Below are 24,469 nucleotides of genomic sequence, written 5' to 3'. Positions count from 1 at the left end.
TCAGAACTCTGCCATTGCACAACCAAGATGTGCCATTAGTATAGATCGAGCATGGAATCTTTGACAAGAACTCTGCATTACGTTAGCTTTGACTACAGGGACTTTGTTGACGTACTTGGGTCGTTCGGTGTCGACAGGCAGCTCACGATGCCAGGCTTCGCACGCTATGATACAGCGGCGAATAGACGGACTCTTTTCAAGCTTCTGTTGTAGATTCTCAAGCTGGAACAGAGCTAAATTTCAATGCTGATACGCCTCGGCGAAGATGCGGGAAACCGCGTCAGGCGACAATTATCAGCTTCATTATTGAGTCAAGTGGTCGTGTGCAAAGTCCCTTAGCAAATCAAGTTGTTTCCTGCACGGCATGTTTTTTTTTTTGTAAAATTTCATATACATTTCCGCACTACATGCCGTTGCAGCTTGTTCTTCCACAGCGAGTGTCTCATTTGTCACCTTAAAAGAGACCAACATCACACTGAAAAGTTAGAACTCCAGCTTTCAAAAGGATGTAGAGAAGAAGAACAGGAATAGATTGAGGAAGATGGAACATATTACCTATTCCATAGCTTTTTATATGAATTCTTCGATCACCAAACGTCCTGCGAGAAAAAAATCTGTCTCCATAAAAAGCAGGAAATGCAGTAAGGCAATGTGCTTCACTGATAACACTATTTGAAAAATAATTCGTCGAAAATGTGTTTTTCACGTTGGGCAATATGGAATCACTTAGTCAAAATTGATCAATTGATTTACTCGCTTTCAACTTTGTTGATATCAGATATCCTTAGTTCCCATTCAGTGGTGTTCCATATTTTCCTGACATGAACTTACTGAGTAAAATTAAAAATGACCCTGGATTCGTTGGGTCAATGATACGGGTGAATTATTTCTTTCCTTTCCTTAGCAAAGATGCTTGATAGTGTTTCAAAATTGAAGTATATTCTTTTATTCATATTTTATAGTTTAGCAGCACTATAGTAAACATTAGACAATTAGATCTCATTTTGAACTATTTGACCCTCCCCTCGAAAAGTAAGAAACTCGTTAAAATTTACTGAGGAGTTGTTGTTGACACTGAAGACGATAATGCAACAAGTCAACATATAGGTGTGTTGACCATTTGCATTAGCGACGCAATGAAACTTCATCAATAAACTGGAAACAATGGTTGTTCAATGACAAAAATGACTAAAAAAAACCGCAAATATTATATACATAGTGTATTGATATGAGTAAGGTTTTAAATGAGTAAAATACCGGTCAAGTACTTGTATTGGAGTGGATATTTATTTATTTGTTTGTCCGCATACACCAATGATGCACCGAAAACCACAATATTTTGTGCGAGCCAAAGAAAGAACTTGGCCACTTAATTTTTTGGTTATGAAACTGGCGCTGTCCTTCTTCACGTGGCGAGAAAACAGGTCGTTTTCCTCCTAGAAAAGGTGGAAGGTCCTCATATTTGTTCCCCGAATATCGCGCACATCTAGAAACCACCTATTACGTTTCTGGGTCTACGCTAATCCATGACTCAACTTCCGCAAATTCAGTTGACAGATTTTAGCTTTGTTTTTCTGAGTTTTCTAAGTTTTTCTAAGTTTTTCTGAGGATAGGAACGGCAACTATGAGACCTAATTATGTGCATCTACCATAAAATCCCCTCCTTCCCCTTCAGGATCAGTTGCAGCCTCTTCTCCTGAAGTGCAATCAAGGGAGCATAGGCAATTTCTCATTGCCTATGCTCCCTTGATTGCATGGTTTTCATCTGGGTAAAAACAGACACTTGTGAACATAAGAGTTTTTCATCGCCTCCGAGTAACCGGCAATTCTTAACTTACCTCTCTTCTTTGGCTGAATTACTGAGTTTTTGTCTTTTCCAGAAAATATGCAGCAGCCCTCTAATCTACCCATGGAACCCCATCTTTCCCTTATGGGGAAATAGCATGAAAATACACTATGGAGACATCAAAGGACAACATCACATGTATTGTTTTTGTTCTTAGAGAGATATGGAATTGAGGTCCGGTCCATTTTGAATTCCCGTTCTTATTTCGTACATTGTGTATATCAGAATGAATAAATGAGTGCTATTGCTCAGAATCAGTCCCGTTCATTCGACCTAAGCACTGCCCTTAACTGCAATCTCTCACTAGAATGTAACTTTTTTTAATGGTGAGTGACAGGTTGTCAAGAGTGTATCAAAACACATGAAAAAATGATGACATTGTAATAGATTCAGACATTAGAATTGTCAAACTTTCTGGATAACCTCTCTAATTTTGGTCCTTGAAAAAATCATCGCTTCCATTGATGAATGCAATTAAGAGACAGATGCGATGAAAAAGTATATAAAAAGTGTTTAATGTCAATAAATTCGAAAAATCCTCTGCCTCTGGATTAGACAAATATGTACTTCGAAATGCGGACATATGAAACGTAGAGTATACACTAAACATACGGACATACTATTTGTTGTCACGGTTTTCTAGAAACGAAAACTATTGAATAAATTTTTCCGAACGTTTTACACCTTGTTAGCTCTCGACCAAGGTGTTCTGATGACTGCACATGAACCGATCCGTGTCCGAAGGACGTAGAAACTCCACTGTCTGCGCTGATCTGGGAATCCCAAAACTCCGGCGAGCCACCGAACGAGGTTTGCACTCCCTCAAGTACTTTGCTCTACATAAGCCCACTACACTGCTCAACATAAGCAGAGCCGGACTAAGATCGATCAGAAGAAGGAATGCGAGAAATTTGTCGGTTCGATGAGGCCACAGGAACGCGGAGGGACGAGAGACGCAGAGCGGTGAGTTTTCTCGCCCGCGATGTTACATCGAATGTTTCTACGATGTGCTGCACTCGAGGAGAGTGAGTGACCCACCACCGAAGGCGGAGGCGAAGGAGGGTCAATACATCAGCGGCCACCACCACCAGCGAACAACAATGCGCTGTCATTAAGCATCTCGGCTTTGTTTTCTTAGTCTACTGCGCCAGTGGTGCTGGAAGCACCTCCCTTCCGTTAGGTATTTAGTGATGTGGCAATAAATGTGGATTGGTATCACCATGGAAAACTCTAGAACTGTGTATTACTGACTGCTACACTTGCCGCTCTACGAGTATGACTGTCTCTGTCGGCAGATGACTGGTTCGTGATGTAAAAGCATGGCTGCCAGTCGCTGCTATGGTTCACCATAACCCCTATACAGTGTCCGATACCCGTCGTAGTCCATCCCCATGGAGAAATGCCCAACGCTCTGGGAAAAAAATCTGAAACCGCAGCATCCACAGAAGGAGAAGGTTCAGCAGCAGGCGAGTGAGGTGCGGAATGGCCGAACCGCTCGTCAACTATAGTCGACGGTCATCCGGCCGGAGCAGTAGCCTCGGCTGTTCCCGTGGAGTGCGGTCTGCGTCACTGGCGGCCGCTAGCCACCCTGTCGTGTCTGCAGCCCGCTCGGCCACCCGGTCGTTCCTGATTGCGGCGTGTTCGACCAGAAACGTGCGAGCGCTCACCACCACACCGCTTCTGGATGACTCACGTCCTTATCCGTAATGCTCCGCGATCGATAACTCACATCTCGATCAGTCACTAGTTGACAGTCGTCCTCTCGTCGCTGCCACTGCTACTTTTCCTGGATCCGATTGATTTTTGGCGTATTTTTTTCGCGAAGCTCGTCAGATTTACCGCTTTTAGTCTTCTGTCAATTTATTTGACTATTGTTCGGTTATGGTAATTCTGAGATCATCAGGCTTGCTCTTTGCCTGGTTCAGCTGTCACATTAAGTTGCCATTCTCCTATCAATTTTTTCCATCTCGATTATTCTCGTGTGGTATGCGCTATTGATCGATTGCTATAACTCATTCAAGTGATCGAAGGTCTTCAATCTTATGCGCTTCGTACGTATCGTCAGGCAGATAGTGGTAGCAAGGGACGTGTGATTAGTAACTAACCTGTATTTTCATTATCTTACTTGAAATCATACTCAATTATCGCGAGGTCTCCTGATCAAATCAAAATCATTCCATTAAACAAGGATTTTCTCGCGTTTTCAAGACCGTGAAACCGTTCTAAGGTTTGAAATTTCAGACTTGAAAGTTCCCTATTTTTTAAATCTCTAACTACGGAAGAGGTTGTGGCCGACTCTTCATCTAAAGTTGTCTTTGACTTAACACTCTGAAACAAAACCTTCATTGTAGTTCATGCATGTTTCTTTGTTTCGTCGGTTTGTTTCAAAAAAAGTGTTCTTTCAATGTATTCATCAAGGATTCCTTTTCTTTTCACCATTTTAATTTTTTGAGCCATACCAAACTTTCCAGAAATATTTGGGTATGTTCGATTTGCTTTTTTCTACCTAAAAACATTTTTTTTTAATCTTGTTCTATTCGCTTCACTGAGTTTGTTCATGAGTTCTTTCTCTCTCTTTTCAACACGTTTTCTTTTTGCTCCTATGTCTTCTCCAATGAATTCTGCACAAAATTAGTTGTCATGTTTTCGGTGCTCTACTATTCTTCGCTTGGTTATTCTACAACTGAAATCTACTGAAATTTTTCCATGCTCTGCTGAAGGCTCTCTTCGACAGTGAGCAAGGAATCTATGCAACGTTCGATTTTCAAAGAATGGTCAACAGAACAGTTTATTTTAACTTCATACTCTTTTTTTCCTCATTTTTGTTCATTTCTTTCTCTTCTCATCATCATTCTCCAAACCCATCGTTTCATCTACTTCGTTCTCAAATGTATTGCTCTGTGAATAGTTCCGTTCCTTGTCCTCTTTCATTATTAGTAAATGAGGGCACATATCTGGAGCATATCATCCTGATTACAGATAAAAATGATTGTTTCTGTAAGATTTACTCATTGGTACTTCACTAAATCTATGTCAAAGTCTTTTACGTTCCAAGAAGTCTGAATTTCCTGCTTCAGTTTATTTGAGTTACTCATGTAAGTCCAGTTATTCGTGTTCTATTTAGCTTACTTTGTCCACTTGTCCCAGTCGGGTCTTTTGCCGCACGGATTGATCGCGTCACCCACAAACTTTCGCGAGATCCGAATCCGTATTTGTATAAGAAAGCATCCTTCTTTCGCATTTGCGCGAGAGGCTCTCGAAGAAACGAGTTCCCGTGTTTGAAGTGGGCTGCTTTTTTTGGTTGCTGATCGAAGTAATCTGATTTTGTTGGCTCAAGTAATCCGATTTCTCGCTCTTCTCTCCGTGAAACGTTCGATTTAGTAATACCTGCTGGGAATTGTGTAATCTGATCCTCTATGAAACCATTGTTCTTTATCCATTTATTCATGACGTAGAAATAATCCATTGTAATAAGTGCATTTTCCTAAACAATTCTCTTTCATCGAACTACGTTAAACGTCTGTTTCTGGTAGTTTCGTCTTTAGAAAACGAAATCCTCATCACCATATCGAAAGCAGCGTTAAAAGACGTTTTATCTGCAGATCTATCCTCATACGTTACTGCAAATTATACTAGGAAAACACCTCCTGAGCTTCACACAAATCTAAAGACACCAACGAAGAGAAGCCACTCACCGCCGAACACCGGCATGGAGCGTTTAGTAAAAAGTAAACAAAGTAAGTATAGTAAGGTCAACACGACACGAAGCACGTACGCAATTGCGTACGCGACTTCTCTCGAGGCGGTGCGGTGGAGCGCCGCGGCTAGGAGCGTGGTGAAACCCTTGGCTCCCGGAACCACCCATCGCTGCAGTTTGCGACGGTCCCACTTCGGTTCCAACTGCTGCCTCCAGCGCGTCGTTTCGAGCGCGTACGCAAATGCACCGCAACTACACTCGTGATTCATGTCGTTTTGACCTGACTATAGATCGCGCACGTTGCGGCAAACGCGTAGCGCTCACGCAGTTGAACAAATCCGTTTCCGAATACCACGACTTTCTACTATTCGTCCTTTTTTAAGCAGAACCAACAAAATTAACTGAAAAAATTAGGAGTTTAATTGAATTTATTTCTTCTACAGTTCTTCGACTACATTTACGTTTATTTTGATCGATCCAAAATATGCAACCACAACTAAGAACACATTCTATGTTAGGAATCACCTTGCTCTTCCGCTCATTTCTTTTTTATTCCTTGTGGGGTCAAAATGATCTGAAGCTCGACGCAGTTGCATAAATGACTGCGTTCGAAGTGGCGAGGCTGAGCTGGCGATTGCGTGCGACTCAGACTGCGGATTCGAGTGGAGTTAACGAGGGTCCCATCTCGATTACAACCCTGAGCTTCACCGCAGCACTTCTAGCACGACTATTCACGCAACTGCACCGAACTCCTGGTACTTTTACTCGACTAGATCAAAATATAGTTCAAACTAAAATGCTAATGGCTTGTAATACTTTTTCTTTATCCAAGTGGATTTCCTTGCATTAGTTTGTGGGATTAGAGATGTTTTGGTCTCGATTTAAATTATTTCTAGCTATCTGTGCGGCGCTTATGCTTTTTTACTATTTATTTGTATGTTTATTGCTCATATACTTATCTATTTATTTCCTTATAATTACTTCCAGGTATTTGTGAATTGAGGATGCTGTACTGCGGTTCTAAAACATATTCGTAGCGAATTCCTTTTTTGTTTCATAATCATTCACATACGATGACCTTGGATCGTAAATCAGTTTCTCTATGATGGCTTACGGAAATGATTGATTATAAATAGTCGTTTTTTCCGTAATTATTTGCAAAGCAAACGAGGGAGTTCTCATTCAAGGTCCGGTTCTCCGACTTCCTCTTGTTTTCGGTGGCAATTTTGCATACAGAAGAACGAGTAGATAACGGTACTCTCACAATATTCTTTTTTTACCTATCGAATGACAGAATTAATGTTATCGAACCAGCACGTTTTTAGTAACTCTGTAAAACCCTTGATGTTCATTGTTCGATTGCATTTCCAAACATTTTTGATGAAACAACTTCACAAAACATTTGGAAGTTACGAGGGGAGTTTACCGGCCTGTAAATGCTATGACTGATTTTTTCTTTTAGAATTATTAAATAATTAAATAGTGAGTGAAAGTTAATAAGTAACTTTTCTCAAAGATTCGTGGAATCCTCCTACAGTAAGGTTTGAAAGTAAAAATGATGAATTCCCCCTCGGGGTGTAATTTTCCTCTCAATCAGACAACGATTTTGGAGTGACCAAGGATTCCATTTCATTTCAAGATTCTATCGTCAGCAAAGAAATTTCATCCTATTATTGAAAAATGAAATGCAAGGGAATTTTTTAAGCAGGATAGTCTCAGCGCTGTTTTTCCAACGAAAACTACTGAACAACTAGTTGCACGCTCCTCACAGCTCACTTACATATATGTACCTTTGTTAGAGTGTTGATTTTGAGAACGTATGGTATAGGGTATAGTCCGTCTGGTACTGGAGGTCCCAGGTGGAATTCTTCAAAGCACAGGCGCCCAGCCCCAATCTATCCGGTGTTAAGAGGTTTTGCAGTTGTGGGAAGAAAATTATACAGGCTTTCCTTTTCTATTCTGTTTCAATAAATTGATGGTTCTCCATCCGGTGGATCCAAGATCAATTGCTGCATCATTCATGCTGACTTTTTAAGAAATATTTTGTCATTTTTCTGCTTTTCCTATTATTATTGTGACTCAGGATTCAGTGTTCGTTACTTTGAATAATCTTTGGTTGTTTAGATTAACGCGACCTGTGAAAGAAGTATTGTTGTAGAGTGTTCTTTCTTCTTTTTTGTTTATTTTTCTTAGTTCTTAGTCCACAAAGATCGGTTCTTTGTGTTTGAAACAGTCTGAGTCATGAGTTCCAGAATTTTCTGCTGCTCGTCATCAATTTACACTTTTCTTCCTCGGCCTTTTCACTCCTGCAGATAATTAGGAACTACTCGCGATACCAGAAAGGAAGCGGGACAGAGCCATATGTTTTTCTCTTCCCCTCTTTGTTTTTCTCTTTTCTACTCTACAACATCGCTGATTATTCTAAAATGATTGTTTCTGGATTTTTTTTCTCGCTGAGAAGAAGGATTTTCCTAATCTTCCTAACACGGAGTTTTCCAACATTCAGCTATGCCTGGATACGTGGTGTTCATGTGCTTTCTTCCAGACTACACCGTGCAAAACATATGAACTCGTAGCAGCGTTCCGCCAGATGTTAGTTCAAGAAATAGACGCAGTTTCTTCTGCTACGGCCATGTGGCGATTCGAGCTAATCTGAAGAAATCGTGTTCTTCTTGAGTGGGGATGTTCTTGGTTAGACTTTTGGTTGAAGCATTCATTTCTTATGCAGTACGTTACAAAGAATATGCACTGTTAAACACTAGTTTTTAAAAATTAATTATTCAGTTAGTTAAATTCGTTGGTCTGGTTATTTTTGGGTGATTCTGATTCTGGACATGGTTCTTTTCATGGTGAGACACATACATGGGAGTTGTAGGCAAAAAGACAAGTAATCCTGTAGAAGATCAAGAAGGGCAAGGAATCCTCCAGAAGATCAAGAATTTCGCAAAGACCCGCTATATCAAACATCGCATCACATTTTTCGACTGCCACTTTGGTGCAGCCAGGGCAAAACTGTCGTATGTGTGGTGCAACATCGCACAAATACGTACAGAGGTTTTCAACGGCTCGCACATGTCGGCGCACATACCACTGTAGCGGCTGAATTCCAGCGTGACAGCGGGGTTTAGAGAGGGTCCCACCGCGCAGGCAGCCTCTGTAGCACTCTTGGACGCAGAAGCAGCACGGTTTTCGACAATTCTTGACCATTACTAATTTTGTCGTCCATAGTGAGATCCTTAATCGTTTTGTTCTTTCAACTTTGTTTGCTTTGAAAAAGTAGTTTATAGCGTGAATAGATCGATGATTTAGAAGTATCACGAACCTACATGTTTTGAAAGCTTCAGAAAATCCCTACTACTTTGAGGAACTTTTCCAGTATTTTTCTTTCTGTTGTTTTTTCTTAGAATGAAATGCTTCTTAGAGCAAAATCGTAGTATTGCAATATTTTTGTGGTTTAGAAAATTGTTGGGAAATTACCACGTACTAAAACTCTCTTTCTGCTTTCTTAATTCTTAGCGACGTTAATCATCGATCCATTCGAGACCAACCAGGTAACACTTGAACTTGTATATTTTCCAAAATCCTTAGAAAGAGGTGGTTTTGATACTTTTGGAGATCATGGGCTTCAAATGAGAAATATTCTTAGCAGCAATGAAATCTTTGTTGTTGTGGTGAGAACTCCCTGGAAGTTTTGCTCTTGAAACTCTTTTGATTGAGATGTCAGATCTCTGTGATTTCAACATTTCTAGATGCGGATGTAGTAGTATTTCGAATTGGTCACGCGAAACTAAGTGTTTTGATCCGGTAATTAATTTTTACCTAATTCATAGTACAATTTGGTGTAAGCGGTTGTGTTCGAAGCGACGCGGTGCGTTTGCCGCGTGAGTGCAGGGGGACATTGACGCGCAGCTAGTGCTTGTCAAACACATACCTCAGTTCAAAGCATTATGGAACAACGCATCATGGATGATCGCAATTTCCTGGCAGAACCACAGTCCATTCAGAATAGTAAGGGTCTGCATGGTCGCAAAATCTGCATAACCGTTGTGATGAAACCTATGGGAGGAAAAATTTGATAATGGGTATGTCTTCGTGTTCTCGCTGCGCTCTTTTCAAAAACCTATCGTAACCGTGACAGCATCTCTGGTAGGCTATGTACAACTTCTAGTTCACCATTAAGCGAATCTCAACATTTCAAAAAATGGAGAATACGGGAAAGACCCCGATAGGTCAGAAAAGAATCCCTGTTGCTGTCAGCTGAAGCTAGAATAGTCGGTTATCTTTTTCAAAGTGCACGATTCTCAGATTCGGATTTGTCATTTTGCACTCTTCGTGAACTCGTCGTTAGATTTTTCCTCGAATTTTCCATGATCACATTGTAAAACGCAGTGGAGCATTCTCAGTCATCTTCGTTTGTTTTGATTCTTTCGATGGAATTGTGTTTCTTCTTCGTGTTCATTTTCAAAGATCTGAGAGATTCTCGATAAATTCTCACAGGGATGTACTCTCTCTCTCCCTCTCTAAAGCCTATATTTTTATTTGATGCGTGTGAACGATGAGATATCTTTGTGAATATAACAAAATTTCCTTCTGTTTCACGGTAAGGGGAGGGAATGCACTCATAAAATTATAAGGTGCGCGCGATTGCGTTTTCACACTGACTTTATTTTTCTTTCGTTGAATATTTTTTCTATAAAATCCCGCTTTCGCGATGTGTCAAATATAAACACTTTCGCATTTTTTTCCTCAAGAGCAGCTGTCAACAACCCAGCGGGAAGTGTAGGAGGAATGCCACTTGAAGCCAACGTTCACAGTTTAGAAGTAGTGCACGTTTTGAGAGTTTCAGGAAAATTTAATTTTCGCAAAAGCTTTTATATATATAGTCTCAAAGACTGAATAAGTGTAAAATTTCGTTACTTGGAGCAGCTTCTTAATTTTGTCTCTAATTTAGTATCGTCGTTTGCTGAATTTTTCCACATCACCTTCTTTGCATGTTAGTTTCTTTCTTTTTCCTGTAAGTTAAGCCTGAGACGTAGTTTTTAAGAATGCCGTCAAAAAAAGAAGCACCTCTCACAGGTCCTGAAATTTGGGGTTCCGGGAAGGCTCAAAGGCCTCAGTTCACTGATGATATGAAAGCACGTAAAGTGGATTATTTTTGTAAAATTATTATAGATCACATGACACCTTTTTGTACAGTAGTGGATCCATTCTGCGCACTTTATTTCGTCTATTCTTCATTTATTTCATAAATTTCAGGTGTGTAAGGAGTTGTGTTGTTGTTTAAATTGATCAGCCTCGATGTTGTTGTCCCATCGAATTACTGAATTTTAAGATGTTTAACTTTTCCGCTTTGATAATTGCAGAACATGCCGCATATTTATAACATCCTCAGCTTAAAAAAAACTGAATTGAAGATTTGTGGCTTTAACAGAAGGTTTAAAACTTATAAGAGGGGAGAAGGGCGACATGAGGAGAGAGGGTCCTTTTACATCGAAATTTTGCCAGACAAACGACGCGTACCGCTATGTATTGTCCAAAACTTTTATCGCTAAATGTCAATCCTCTATCTCATTATCAACGGGTTACTCGTTAGAGGTGTACGTAGGTAAATTTTCAAGTCCCAAAAAACGAACTTACGAAACATGGGGGAGGAAATTTCGCAAACTTTTGATCGGTAAATGGAGAAAGAAAATAGCATCCACGTTCGGCTGTTAAGTCTTCACATGTGACGAGAACTCTCTTGCTACGTTTTCCTCAAACGTAGAAGATAATTTTTCAGGAAAAAAAAAAGAGCCAGGGAAGGGATACGGAAAAGAGCGGAACACGTTTAATATATATGCAGTGGTTTTTAATCTGTTAGGAATCCGTGATGAAGCCAGGTTATTTGTTTAACAGGAGTGGGTAGCGTTCGTGCACCCTTCTTCCCTCTTTACCCGTGATAGTCCTCCTTTTTGTTATCAGTTCAGATACCATCGGCTTCGAATTCGCATTCGCCTTCTTCTCACATTCGCTCCCTGATCGTCTCTGCCGCTGCATCTGTTTCAGTGTCTCGCGGTCGTTCACTTTCTACACGTCGGTAGGCCAGGCAGCAGCGGCAGCTGTCCTGCTGCGTTGGCGTCGTCGGAGCGTGGTGTAAAGCAGCTCCTCGAGCTATTTTCTTCCATCGCAGCAGCGTTCGGCCCCGTACATGTTTGTGTATCTGCAGGGCCTATCGCTCTTTCTGTAGCTTTTTTCCTTCACTCTTTTCTCTCCAGTGCGTTCTCCTCGGGAGTTCTCCATCTAATTACGGTAATGACGAGTTGTCCATTCGCATTCCTCGATAAATCTAAGCTAACACATATGTTTCACCAAAATCTCTCATCACTATTAATTATTAGTTATAGATCTTCGTTTTTTTTTGTTTTCGTTCACTTTTGCTAGCTTTTTTCCATCTGAATCGACTACATACTCTTGATCCACGGATGTTTTTTGCCGCTCACGCTAAGGGCACCTTAAGAATGCGAGCTCTTCTAATCGTTTCCTTTTGCTTTGTTCATACCTTTGCCTTTGTGTAATCCTTTTTTTTTCAAATGTGTCGCTGTTCAGAGTTTAGTGCACCGTTGAGCCCTCCATGTAACGCACGAAGTATCTCTTTCTGCTTTCCTCGGGATTTCGTATTCTTCGGATATCCACGCTGTTTTGACGAATTCTAGCTTACCAGACTAACCAGATTTGTGAAATTATTTGTTTCCATTCTCTGCTTTTGCTAATTTTTCGAACTGGACTGGTTTTTCGAATATAGAGAGCTGTACTATATAATTAGGAATCTTAAAATCATTATCCCTGCAATCCTTAGATTAGTGTGTTTATTTCTGACGTTTCTGCTACTCGATTTTTTTCCTCTAAGCCTTGAAAACTTTCGAATTTCTTCGCTGATGTTGCCTGTTAGAGCTCCACAGATAGCGGAATTTTTAGTACTGATCGAATTTTTGTCGCTCAAATTCCTTTTGGGATTTTCTTCGTTCGAGACTTCCGTCGTTTATGATGGATAAATTTATCCGTTGGTCGTTCTGTGTTGCTGTTTACTTTTCATTACCCTTCGTGTTTAAAAATAGTTAGAAATTTGTTCCACGTGCCTATCTGCTAGGAACAAGTGATAAATTAAGGGGTTATTGTTTACCAGGGAATCACTGAGTGAAGTTTCGCAAATGACATCTGGGACTTTCACAACATTCTGCTAATGTAAAGGTTTTGGTTTCCATGGAGGTTGCTGGAAACTTACCAACTGGAAACGAATATTTTGCACTGACAAAAAATGATGTTTGTAACAATTCTAAAAGCTTGTGATTTTCCATCTCAACCACTCAGATCATTTAATATTTTGAAACTACCTCCGCTTTCCTTAACTCACCACATACGAACATCCTTAAGACGCCTCTTCAAAGTCTCGGAACCGTTAGTGAAGTTCACATCTAGAGGATTTTCTCATGCTTCTTCCAAACCGACTCATCTGAAGTACTACTGTATTATCATACAATCAGATGATCATGGTGTTTGGAAGCGAAGAGGCAAGAACGCGCTGCTATTCGCAGTACTGCCGTCTCTCAGCCTATTGTTAGTGTAATAAGAGACCACCGCCTGCCAAGTCTCGGATATTTCCTAGGTCTAATCCTCGCCTCCAATATCGCTGTGTTACAACTACGAAAATCATATCAGTTCTGTGTGACTGCACTTTTTATTTGTGGGCGACGATCAGAATTGAAGAGAGGTGTTGTTTGATGATTATTCCCATTTGTTCGGGAGACGGCGGAGAGGCTACCGCTGTCCAGAGCTCGTATCTGATATTTCCATTCCTGGAAGGATAAATACGATGGAAACCGTCGGTGACTTCTTTTTGCAATCGTGCTGTTCAATATTGTTTGGTTGGTTTGCTGACGCAATTTCAGTCCCACAGCATTTTGCTATGGGACCTTGCTTGCGTTGGCTGCAGAAACATTTCCAGTACTAAAACTAGCGGGATCATATTTATGCCGTGTCATCGTTTGTCCGCGATCAAATTTTTAGTGGATAGCAATGTTTTCATCTAAGGCACATTTTCCCGCTAGAGCGCGTTTTTTTCAATTGAAAGAATTTTATTGGATCCGTTCTCAAGACTCTTCTGCTTAGGACCATAAGCACAATTCGTTTTCGCGAAACATCGGGAACCTCAGTAGGTCTCATGCTCACATTCCGCGACGAATCTCGAGAATCTCTGGGAAGCTCTTTTCCCGCTGCATATTTTTCGTAACAAATTCTATGCTCCATCAATTTTGGCAATTTCCTTATGTTATTTCTTTCCGTGTACTCGAATATGTTATGATTTTTGGCTGCGTTAAATAATGATGATGCAGATTTTAACGGGATATTTGCAGCTCACAGTAGGCGCCTCCAAAATGGGCGTGATCACGTTGAACGTGGTCTCTCAGGAGAAGGGCACCAAGAAGACGATGCAGTTCGACCCGTCAACGCTCGTCTTCGACGTGTGCAAAGTGATTCGCGAGAAATTGCACATGAATGTAGACCGTAAGTGCACGAATTCGCTTTTTTTTTTCTTTCGAGATCCGGCAGGCAAGAAAGGGACGTGCGACGGGTGGCCGATGGGAGGCGGCCGCATGCCGTCGCACATCCCTTCTGACGCTGGTGCTAAATATGCGTGCTACCGAACACTGAATCACGAATGAAATTTGCAAGAAACATTGTGGGCGGCTGAAAAACTTCCTTAGAAGCGTAGCTGAATAAGTTTTCGAACATATTATGGATATTACGGATTATTTCATTCTAGAACTGTTAATTTGGTCGGCATTTTGCGTGATTTGTCCCAAAATTCGTACAGGAAGGCTGTTTCCCACGCCGTTATTCAGAACTTATTAAAGGAAAATGAGCAGAAACTTGCTCAACTCGTAATCCGGATCCCTATCCGAATCTTTTCCTGGAGAGATCCCAACATCGTTAATTTCGTGATATGCTTCCTTTAACACCATATGTAGAGTGATAGGTAAACGGCAACGAGTAAAGAACAGGTCCCTTTCCTTCCTCATGGTGCTGTTCCGTCCGTCCTGAGGAAACTGTGAAAAATAAATTGAAATTGCGTTGGCAAGAAACCCCTTCTTCTGCTTACTGGTTGCTTCTTTGCCCTTGGGTATTTTGTCTGTTTTAATTGCACCAATTCTTCATCCAGCCTCCCAAATCCACTGGGGAACTCATTCTTCGTTTCATGAATCGTTGCTGTTGGTGTAATCGACATAATCCCAGAGGGACACTTGCTGGTTCACACTTGAATCGGCCTGCCAAACGATGATGGAATGGCAATTCGTGTTGAGTTGAGGGATATGAAGAACCGCTGCTGGTTCTTCAGATAGTTGCTTGAGTTGTAGGCCTGCTTTTAAGTCGATAATTTGGAAGGGAAGTGAAAAAAAATTGAAAACTGCCATACGGGAAAAACTTACCGGACCACTACCGTGCGACATACATCATTGGTTGATACTTCTTTTAAAAATTCGATAGAAGAGCTACAGAAGAAAAATTTCTTTTACAAATATTTAACCAGGAACTCATCAGTCAACAAATCCCAGAGACCTATAAAAGAAGTATACATCAAAGGAAGGACGAGTGACACACTTTCTTAGGAAAGAAATGCAAAATGTGGATTAAGAACTTTTGAAAGTCTTATTATCTGCTAGAAGTAGAAGTAGTGGAAAAACAGTTAGATGAAGCATTGCTTTTAATCCGGAAATAATGGCTCACCCCTAGTGTTTTTTCAATAACCAAAATATGAAAATTCCATTTTTGACCACGTAGTGGTGTACAATCTTGGAATATCACTTTTTACCTTTTTTTGTTATCATTTTGTCATCGCATAAACAGTACAGTTTTTCTAACGACGCTGTATCAGTTCCTTTTGTCATGAACAAGTGAATTCCGGATATCAAAAATCTTCCGACAATAGATTAAAAAGAAGGAAAAGTTGTGGAAAATGAAATATAGTTGATGTTGGATTAGAATTGTTCTTGTGTATTATTTTTACCATTTATCTTCATCTTTGAGAAACAAAGTGAATAGATAGTAGAAGACCGCATAAATTTTGATGAGTGCTCAACATTTGAACTGACTGTACCGAATAAGAAATTTTCTCTCAGGTTATTTGTGCTGCTATTAAAGGCATCACCCCACGAATCTGGAGTGGCACGGATTTCTGGTGGAGTATTTGTATACGGGGTCGTAGACTATGGGGAGGAAGGTGATTCCGTTCATTTCTTCCTAATTCCTATAGAAAACTTCCGGAAGATACGGCTTCGAGTGTTCTGGCGCACTATTTTCTACAAGGACTCCGATTGGAGCGCGCCAGCCCTGTGCGGCGCCGCATCTTCCGAGCCGTTTTTTTACGGCAATTAGGAAGAAATGGACGGAATCACCCCCCGCTCCATAATCTCCTATCCCGTATACGAATACTCCACCTGAAATCCGTACCACCTCAGATTCGTGGGGTGATGCCTTTAACTGTGTGAAGTTTTATTTTATTAATTTACATTCATGATTTATTTATTTATTTATTCATTGTTCACTGTTTTATTAATTAATATTCATTATTCACTATATTCATATGCATATATCCATTAAACAATCTGATCTTATCCGAGTCTCAAGGGATTTTCTATCATTCGAAGGAGCTGTCTTCGACCAAATGATCTGCTCGCACCCGTCGGTTGCGTGACGGCTGCGCTCGTAATGCGGAATGTCGTGCATTTTGTAATATCTCATGTATGTGCATGAATGCGAAAAAAATCGCCCTATGCCGCAGCACTTTGGACTTCAGACAGAGAATGAAAGCACAGAAGTTTAGAGTAAGATATGTGTGAGGGATGAGAATGACACAAATAGTTTTTTTGTTCCAATTTTTCTTCAAGCAACTGTTCGTTGATCAGTGCGAATACACTCATCGTGAATCAATAAGTTGAAAAGAAATGAGAAAAAAAAGTAATGGGAGTGGGAGTAATAGAGAACAGATGATAAAATGCTTGACATGGATCAGTCCTGACGATCCAATTCCAACCCTATTCAAAATGGTAGAGGTTCATAATCGCATGTACGGCCTATATATTCACAATTACGATGCCAGCTGATCTATTAAGACGCTGTTTTTATAGTTCTGGAAATGTCTGGTACCATTTAATCGATTCCGCAAGGATGAATAGTTTGGTCGGCGTAGGTCGGTTTCGAACCATCAACCGTTCATATTGGCAGCAGCTTACTAGGCACTACGAAAGCCACTCGGATATCCGCCATAGAAAACCTTTTTTCCTTTTAACTTCTGCCTTTCTTTTCTGGGTATTCTATGAATAGAAGCTTGCCCACAACTACAGTAAAGCGCAAACAAGCGCATTCCTGTGAAAACCCAAGAAATCTTGAGGATTAAAATTTTTGCAGGACTAACTACATAGTTAGGCATATTTTCTTCTTACTTTCGCGTTATCTGGCACAGTTATTGAGCTATCATTATCTATCGTTGTTTAGTTTAGAATATTATTAAGTAATTTGTCATTAAAAGCACCAAAAAACACTTTTTTTTCGTTTCTGCACAGGAGAATCTAAACGCATGAATGTGGATTTCATACGAATGAGTCATTCCACCTGTTGACATCCGCATTTTCAAAATTTTTGTTGAAAGAAAAAAAAACAGATGAGTCAGCGATGTTGCAATGCTACCTCATGTGATAGATGTGACGCTGTAGAGGGTTTTTATATGTGGTTGTATAAAACTGACATAACTGGGACCGGAAACAGGCTGGGTCAAATCAAAACTAATGTTTACCCTAGTTTTCTAGCATGGCGAATTGCTTGGATGAGAATAATTCTTGAAAATAATTCTTCTTTTTATTCACTATTATATGTACGTTCATAATGGATAGATATTCTCATTCAGATAATAAACTACGATTTCTAAAATAGGAAATCATTTCTTTTCTGAAGACTCAGAGCCAGAAAAACTTCTCATGTTTTGATCTTCTAGAAAGTTCGAGTGGATTCTTTTGAATGGATTTTCGCTAAATAGCCCTTGAAAATAGCAGAGTATTTCAAAAATTCAATAATTGAAATGTGTTCCTTTTATGCTATACTATCTTAGATGCACTTTTTTTTAAAGATATTTTTTGATAGGATCAAGGTGTGATTCATGCTGATTCTGTAACATAACATTCACAGCATCAACATTTCTTTCTGAAATCTTCCTGTAAATCGTTTTAAATCTTGAAATATCAGCGAGAAAACAGCGAAATATCTATGGGTATAATTTTTGAGGCAATCTTTTGCAAATAGCTTATTTGTTTATAATGCATGCCAATAGAATTACCTGATCACAGCATGAAGAGGAGAGTAAAAATATACCCTTGTTATTGACTTCAAATCAATACTGTTTTTGTCTGTGTTGGCCTAACGACCAAAATCACCCGTGGAAGTTAATGCCATTGTCGTTTGAATAAATAAAAAAAATGTAGCTAATTTTTTCAATTGTACGTTTTCACTTCGGAAAGGAAACCAGTGCTATTGTATTCTTAGAAGCTTGGATATTTTAGGCGAAATTCAGCGAAGTTTGGTTTCTTTCGAATCTGCGTCCTACACTTGAGTCGCTCAGGTTTTGCTTGAGTTGTATTGTTTTCTCTGTTCATAGCCAAACAGGAGGTTGATGTGACCTCTATCAAACTTATTAACGAGTTCAACTCTTCATCGTCTAAAAAAAGCTAAGAATCTAGGAATGAAAGCTGGGAATCTAGGGATGCAATTTATCCGAAGCGCGAAACGCGTACTCTAGCCTGAAGTGAATCGTATGAAAAAAAATTCCGCTGAATTTCACCTAGAATATCCAATTGTCTAAGGATCCGCACTACTTTCCTCTCCGAACTGAAGGCGTAAAATTACGAATCCTATACGAATTCACCCTTCTTTTTTTTTACTTTTTTTCTTTTTTTTTCAAACGCTGTGCGCTGAGGAGTGAGGATACCACAATGGTAATCCACGGGTTGGAGGTGTTAGTCGAGTCCATGAGTTGACAAATTATAGGTTTAAGTACATAGTAGGGAACAACAGAGCAATTTGAAATAGAGTAAAGCCTTGCCTTGTGTTTGGCTATAACAAAGAAAACCTTTCGGACGAAACCTTATGCTGAAGTTCTCTAACAGTAGGACGTGGCGAATCGTGCATGGATTTAGTTCGAGCAGCAGTCTTAATTTGCCTGCAATAGCTGGACCCACGTGTACTTTCATTCCCTCGTGGGTGGCCCTGTGTGCTGGTTACGAGAGCTAATGTGATTGTTAGTGCCCCCTTTCGCGCTGCCAGAAACCTTTGCCGGGATTTGGTGGTTGCCAAAATCGATCCTCAGTCGGCAAAGCCCAGCGGCTGTTGAGAGAGCGGTGCGAGAGTGCACTGGTAGGGTGGAGACGAGCATTTTCGGCCGCTGTGATTGATGTGCTTGTGTTGTGGCTTTGAGCAGGACGGGGATTAAGATATAATACGTACGAGTAAGACGTACGTATGAACTATCTCAATACAGCGATTTTCGTAGAAAAGTCGCTCTGAACAGGAATTGTTGTGAATTTTGCACTTAGGTGACTGCTCTTTTTCCCTCGAGACACGTCTTGAACAGAAAAATGTGGATGGAGGAACTGTTCCAGAAGTAAAAAAGGTATTATAGAATGGTAAAGTAAGGGCTGTGGCGGAGGAATCATCGAGATAGTATCAGTTCCTTCACTTTCTTCCACACTACAGGTGACATCAATATTATTCTTTATTTTTCATAGTATTTAGGAAAATATATACGTTTAATTGATGTACATAAGAAATAGTGAGAGTTTGACCAGCTTACAAAAAACGTCCTCAACAGCAACTTCTAGAAAAGCAACGCGGTCGTGTACACCTTGTCAAAGAGGTGAGATAGTAGTAGTATTTTTTATTCTTTACATTTTAAAATAATCTAATGAGCTTTATGAATTATATATATATATATATATATATATATATATATATATATATATATAAGGAGCAAAATAAATAAAGGAAAAGTAGATATTAAATGTTAGGGATGAAGGGTAATATATACAAGTTTTTATGAGGATGTGATGGCTCTCTCAAAATGTTCCCATGCACTGTTGTGCTGCACTTTTCACTCTTCTGTCCTGTGGCCTACTAAATGTTTGGGATATGATGCTCTAGTACCAGCAAAAATAGCCCAAATACAGTATTATTGCGCCATCGGCGTGCTGCACCCTGGTTTTTAACGTCTTCGAACCGTATTTTACGTTAATGTGAATTTTCGAATAAAGTTGATGACCAAGGTGAGGAGTTGTCGGCAGATCTTAGAAACCATAGTGCTACTGAATGTATCCACCTGTGCGGCGAATATTGAACATTTAAAAGTGCAGAATTCAAGATCATGTACTAGCTGACAATAAGCTGAATATTTTCTTTGTTAGCATTGACAGAAGTGTACGCGAATTCCGCCGACACACACGAAGAGGAATATTCGGAGCTGAATGTGTTCACCCGCTTGGTAGCGTTGCGCTATCGATCAGGGAGGGTTCATAGAAGAGAGCGTCTGGCTGATAAGCGATAGAGAAAGAGGGTGCACTGCAGCTGACGCGTCGCGCGTTCACTCGTTTGAACACATTCGGCGTTGGACATGCATAGGTTGATGCATGAATCTCCTGCCTCTTTTAAAAATGAACCGTCTGGAGACCAGAAATATCCACCATACCCGTCTGCCACACGACAACAACGCTCTGACAGCCTGTCGTTCCCCTCCTCCCAGAAGGACGGGAGGTGGAACTCGAAGTAGTCGCCGAGTGTGAAAATTTGCTGCTGGAAACGTTCACATCAACATTATGTAGACTTGAGAGTTTTGGAGATCCTCATGGGAATTGGAAAGTTTCGGGACATCGATTCACTGGAAATCTATGTGTACATTCTGTAATTATTGGGACTGTAAGATGTAGGACAAAACAAAAATAGAATACGAAAAAATAACGATATACTCTAAAACATGAAAACACAACATCTGAAAGAAAGTGGTACGGTAATACCATGCAGCAATAGTGTACCTATACTGACGTTACTGTACAGAACAGAAGTACTACAGAAGAAATGCGAACATTCAAGGTAGTGGTAAACTCAAAAAAATTACATAGGAGAGAACTCCTAAACCTTTCAGAAAATTAGCCGTCAGTTTTTTTTTTACTGAAAGAAGGAAATGGTGATCAGTGAGCTGATATTCACTAAGATTCAAATAGTCGGGGCTTGCGACGGTGAACGAAAGAGGCCCCTCCTAACATCATAATCGAGAGAGGAAGAAGAATCTTATTCTCCTCACCCTCGGTTTTTGAACCACCAAAATAAAAAATATGGATGAATATAAAAAATAGAAGGAGGTACAGTCTCCGACGTAATCCAAAAAAATCCCTGAAGCTTCTACCTTCCATTTTTCGTAGTTTCTATAAATCAAATTTTTCTGTCCTGCTTTTTAGTTTTCTTTTTTATTTCAGCTAAAGAATATGGCTTAATGAGAATTGTCGACGATCCGACGAAATGTGCATGGTTAGCGAACGGACACTCGTTAGAACATTATTTGATACGTCATCAGGTACAGTATACAATCTATACGACATTTTTTTATCGTTGGCAACTAGAGATCGCAGTGTTCCTCGGTCTGCAAATAATCATTTCAAGCATATACGTAGAATTCCGAACATAAGAGCTGAGGAATGGTTGCGATCAGGTGTCGCGTGGCTTTAAATTATTCATCTGTGATCTTTTTTCGATGCAAAAATTTCACCCTCGCACACGATTGAATATTCGACTATTTCAGGACACAGTAGAGTATCGACGAAAAATTCGTCTGCTAAAAGTGCGAATGCTAGACGGATCTGTAAAAACAATACCTGTAGACGAAAGCCATCCTGTTGGTCAACTGATGGTCGGCGTGTGCACCAAGATAGGCATATCGAACTACGAAGAGTACAGTCTGGTGCGTTCCGCTGCCTCATTTTCTTTCTATCTACAAGAAAATGATGGAGATGCGCAGAAATAAGAAGTTGTTGCGTTTCTCCTGCATGGACACCATCTCACTGCGTAGATGTTTTTCGTTTTCTAACAGTAGTAGCTTAGAAGAATTTTCCTAGATGTTAATACTAGAAAATGATCCACTCCTTCCTTCTTCAGACGCTATTTTGTTTACTTTATGCTAATGTTTTTCTCTTCAAAATCATGATCCATAAAGAAACTGCTCCCCACAAATTAGTCCGTTTCTTTTTCTGCTTGCACTCAGTTTTAGAAGTAATCACAAATATGTGGTCCGTATTCTCCATTTCTGAAGTGACAAACCCTTTTAGTCCTTATAAGTTTTCTGGTGGAAGTAGGCTGGCTCTGAGTGATTCGTTTTTTTTGCTTCGTACTCGTCAGGTCTTTTTTTACCTTCTGGGATTCTTTCTTGTGTGATAATTTACACAGATAGCATTCAAGAACTCTAGCTTGAAGTTCACACGGATTTTCCCAGTTAAAACCTTTGTTTTGGAAAGGTGAAACAAAATTAATTGACACAAATGACAATTGACTGCTTGTGGAGACTTTCAGGAAGTTGTTTTCAGATTCCCGAAGGTAAAAAAAAATTTTCTGATGATTTTCATTTTCCAGGAAGTCCATTTTTTGAATAACGTAACGAGACTAAATAGTTGCAAGAAAACGGAAGCGAACGAGTCACCATGAGAATTTTTTCGTTTTTTCCCAATCCTCTCTTCGACCCTTGAGCTCAGAATGGTCCCAAATTCTACCATATTAGACGAAGATCGAAATGAGACGGTGTGCCAAGGGTGATACCCCACCTACAAGAATGAGGAACTTATTAGCTTCCCCTTCGTTCCTTTACAAAATCACCAAATATTCCTCCTTTTCACCTAAGTCCGCGTCAAAATTGTTCAATCGAGTGAGCTTCATGCGCCATCATTAGAACAGTGTGAACAGAAGTAGACTAGAAAATGTATAGACATATGTATGCGCGACAGGCGCGTCGCGCACACGAGGTCGAACACGTCCGCCACCGACTATAATTGCGCCTTCTATTTGTTAGAAGTTGTGGAATCACCTCTAGTTTGTTCCAGGTCCGTGCAACGGAACCGGATTCACGAGGATCTATGATGAACTTGAAAGATGAACGATCACGTATTGCGGACGGAGATACACGAAAGGGAATGATGGGTACCTTGGGCAGGAAGAAGGAGCAGAAGCTCGAACAGCTACGGTTTGTCTAGAGGTTGAGACGTTTTCTAGCGGCAACTATTGCACACGGTCCTCAACTGGTAATCACGTGCTCCAGCTTCTAGATGGTATTTTTCCGTCTGAAGCTGGAACAGGTCGAACTTGTGTGGCGCTCACTATGAAAATAAGAGTGTTCCAGTGCTAGTATCCGGAATGGATCGTGGTGGGTTACAGCAGGTTGATGTGTACCGCTGAATAGGCGTAGAGTCCTAAAACGATAGGGTGTGATGCTCTTTAGCATTCCTTACAGTAGTTTGACGCACTGACGCAGTTACTGTATTATCGGATAATGCGTGGAAATAGCTTGCAGTGCCATTTTTACAACTTTTCCTCGTCGTATCCTTGAAAAGGTGAGATAGGCGCATTTGTGTGTTCTGAAGTGTACTTACCGTAGGACTAACTGTTAAACTGCAATAACCATTGATAAATCCTTTGTTATCGCTACCGACGCTTTTTCTCATTATGCGACTCGAACGTTTTGGCATTGTCTCTTTTTCCGCTGCTTTAAATTTGCTTTTTTCCGAGAGTTATTAGCAAAACTACCATCTTGTGTGAAATCTAGTAAGAACAAGTTTCTCTTTGGTTTGCTGCGCATCGAACTCCTATGGGAGCTGTCGAAACCCGAGTAGGGTAGACTTGAAAAAAAAAGTGGCACTCAATGGCCTACATTCGTTTTTCAGGCAAAAATTGCATACTGATGAGGAGATGGCGTGGGTGGATCACAGCAAAACGCTAAGAGAGCAAGGGATTAGCGAAGATGAGACGTTGCTTCTCCGACGGAAATATTTCTTCAGGTTCGTCCGGTGACATTTTCTTTCTGTTAACATTATTCTCCCCCTCTCTCCATTCCTCTTATTTCAAAAAGGCCTAAGGAATTTTTGAGCAAACACAAAGAGAATTTCGTAGAGGAAGTGCAGAGTTCCTGTTGTTGTTTTTTACTTACCCTAAAAGTCGCTTTGAAGTAAATGCATTCACAGATTGCTCGTGATGAGCTATAAATATTATAGTAGAGGAGAAATGACGATATTTCTGATTTTTTCTTCTGAAAGCGCTTCGTCGGCAGTTCGCCTTCTTATGACCGTAATGCTCCTCAAATTGTTGTTCTTCTGTGGACGTGACAACGGGAAAATCGAGCGCGCAACCGTTCACTCTGCTGTTCAGGATTTGTTTCGAATTTAGATCCATATTTGTTCTGATTGATTCTCTTCCTTTTTTGAACTATTGTAAATGTATTCAATGGATCGCAACCTTATTCGACACTCAACAGGATTAAGCTCTTAAGAACTGGTCACAATCACATTTAGCCGGTATTTCAGTGCTTGGTCTTAGGCTTAGGCTTAGTTCTAGTCGTTGTTGAAAGTGGATCCATCTTTTTCTTAATGAAAGCAGCTTTGAATTTATAAACGTCTATAATTTGAAGACATTTACTACAGCATAGCTCTGTTTTAAGCGTACACTCTTTTCTTTCTCTATACTCCACGACAACGTTTTCGTTGTTCCATCTCGTACGATTTCAGTGATACAAATGTGGACAGCCGTGATCCAGTGCAGTTGAACCTGCTCTACGTGCAATGTCGCGACGGAATTCTTCGAGTGAGCCCACGAAAACATAC

At 40.3% G+C, this 24,469-nt stretch overlaps 3 protein-coding genes across 6 annotated transcripts in view; 1 reads left to right on the top strand and 2 right to left on the bottom strand.

Moving 5' to 3' along the window:
• On the bottom strand, positions 1–471 carry RB195_006436 (uncharacterized protein; the record flags this gene model as incomplete). Its single annotated transcript, XM_064179510.1, has 2 exons — positions 1–222; positions 454–471. The coding sequence occupies 2 exons, from the start codon at positions 469–471 to the stop codon at positions 1–3; spliced, it is 240 nt and encodes a 79-aa protein (XP_064036458.1).
• RB195_006435 (uncharacterized protein) lies at positions 1–5,312 on the bottom strand (the record flags this gene model as incomplete). Of its 2 annotated transcripts, none has more annotated exons than XM_064179509.1 (2): positions 1–233; positions 4,976–5,312. In XM_064179509.1, the coding sequence occupies 2 exons, from the start codon at positions 5,310–5,312 to the stop codon at positions 1–3; spliced, it is 570 nt and encodes a 189-aa protein (XP_064036456.1). The 2 variants fall into 2 exon arrangements, with proteins under 2 accessions (XP_064036456.1, XP_064036457.1); XM_064179508.1 differs by lacking the exon at positions 1–233 and adding an exon at positions 4,673–4,800 and having other exon boundaries at positions 4,976–5,294.
• Positions 5,313–11,095: 5,783 nt separating this feature from the next.
• Positions 11,096–24,469, top strand: part of RB195_006434 (uncharacterized protein) — a gene marked incomplete at both ends in the record, with an annotated part of 39,793 nt that continues 26,419 nt past the window's right edge. For 2 of the 3 annotated variants that reach the window (XM_064179506.1, XM_064179507.1), the window contains 6 exons: positions 13,955–14,084; positions 21,089–21,186; positions 21,412–21,570; positions 22,700–22,839; positions 23,537–23,650; positions 24,374–24,449. In XM_064179506.1, coding sequence (XP_064036454.1) covers positions 13,955–14,084; positions 21,089–21,186; positions 21,412–21,570; positions 22,700–22,839; positions 23,537–23,650; positions 24,374–24,449 — 717 coding nt within the window. Of the gene's footprint in view, positions 11,141–13,933; positions 14,085–21,088; positions 21,187–21,411; positions 21,571–22,699; positions 22,840–22,995; positions 23,020–23,536; positions 23,651–24,373; positions 24,450–24,469 lie in introns of those variants that run through there. The other variant, XM_064179505.1, reaches the window with a different exon arrangement.

The sequence above is a fragment of the Necator americanus genome, chromosome I, assembly GCF_031761385.1.
Source record: "Necator americanus strain Aroian chromosome I, whole genome shotgun sequence".
In the NCBI taxonomy this organism is placed as follows: domain Eukaryota; kingdom Metazoa; phylum Nematoda; class Chromadorea; order Rhabditida; family Ancylostomatidae; genus Necator; species Necator americanus.
Note: the sequence above shows the minus strand (reverse complement) of the source record. Positions and strands in the feature narration are given on the sequence as shown.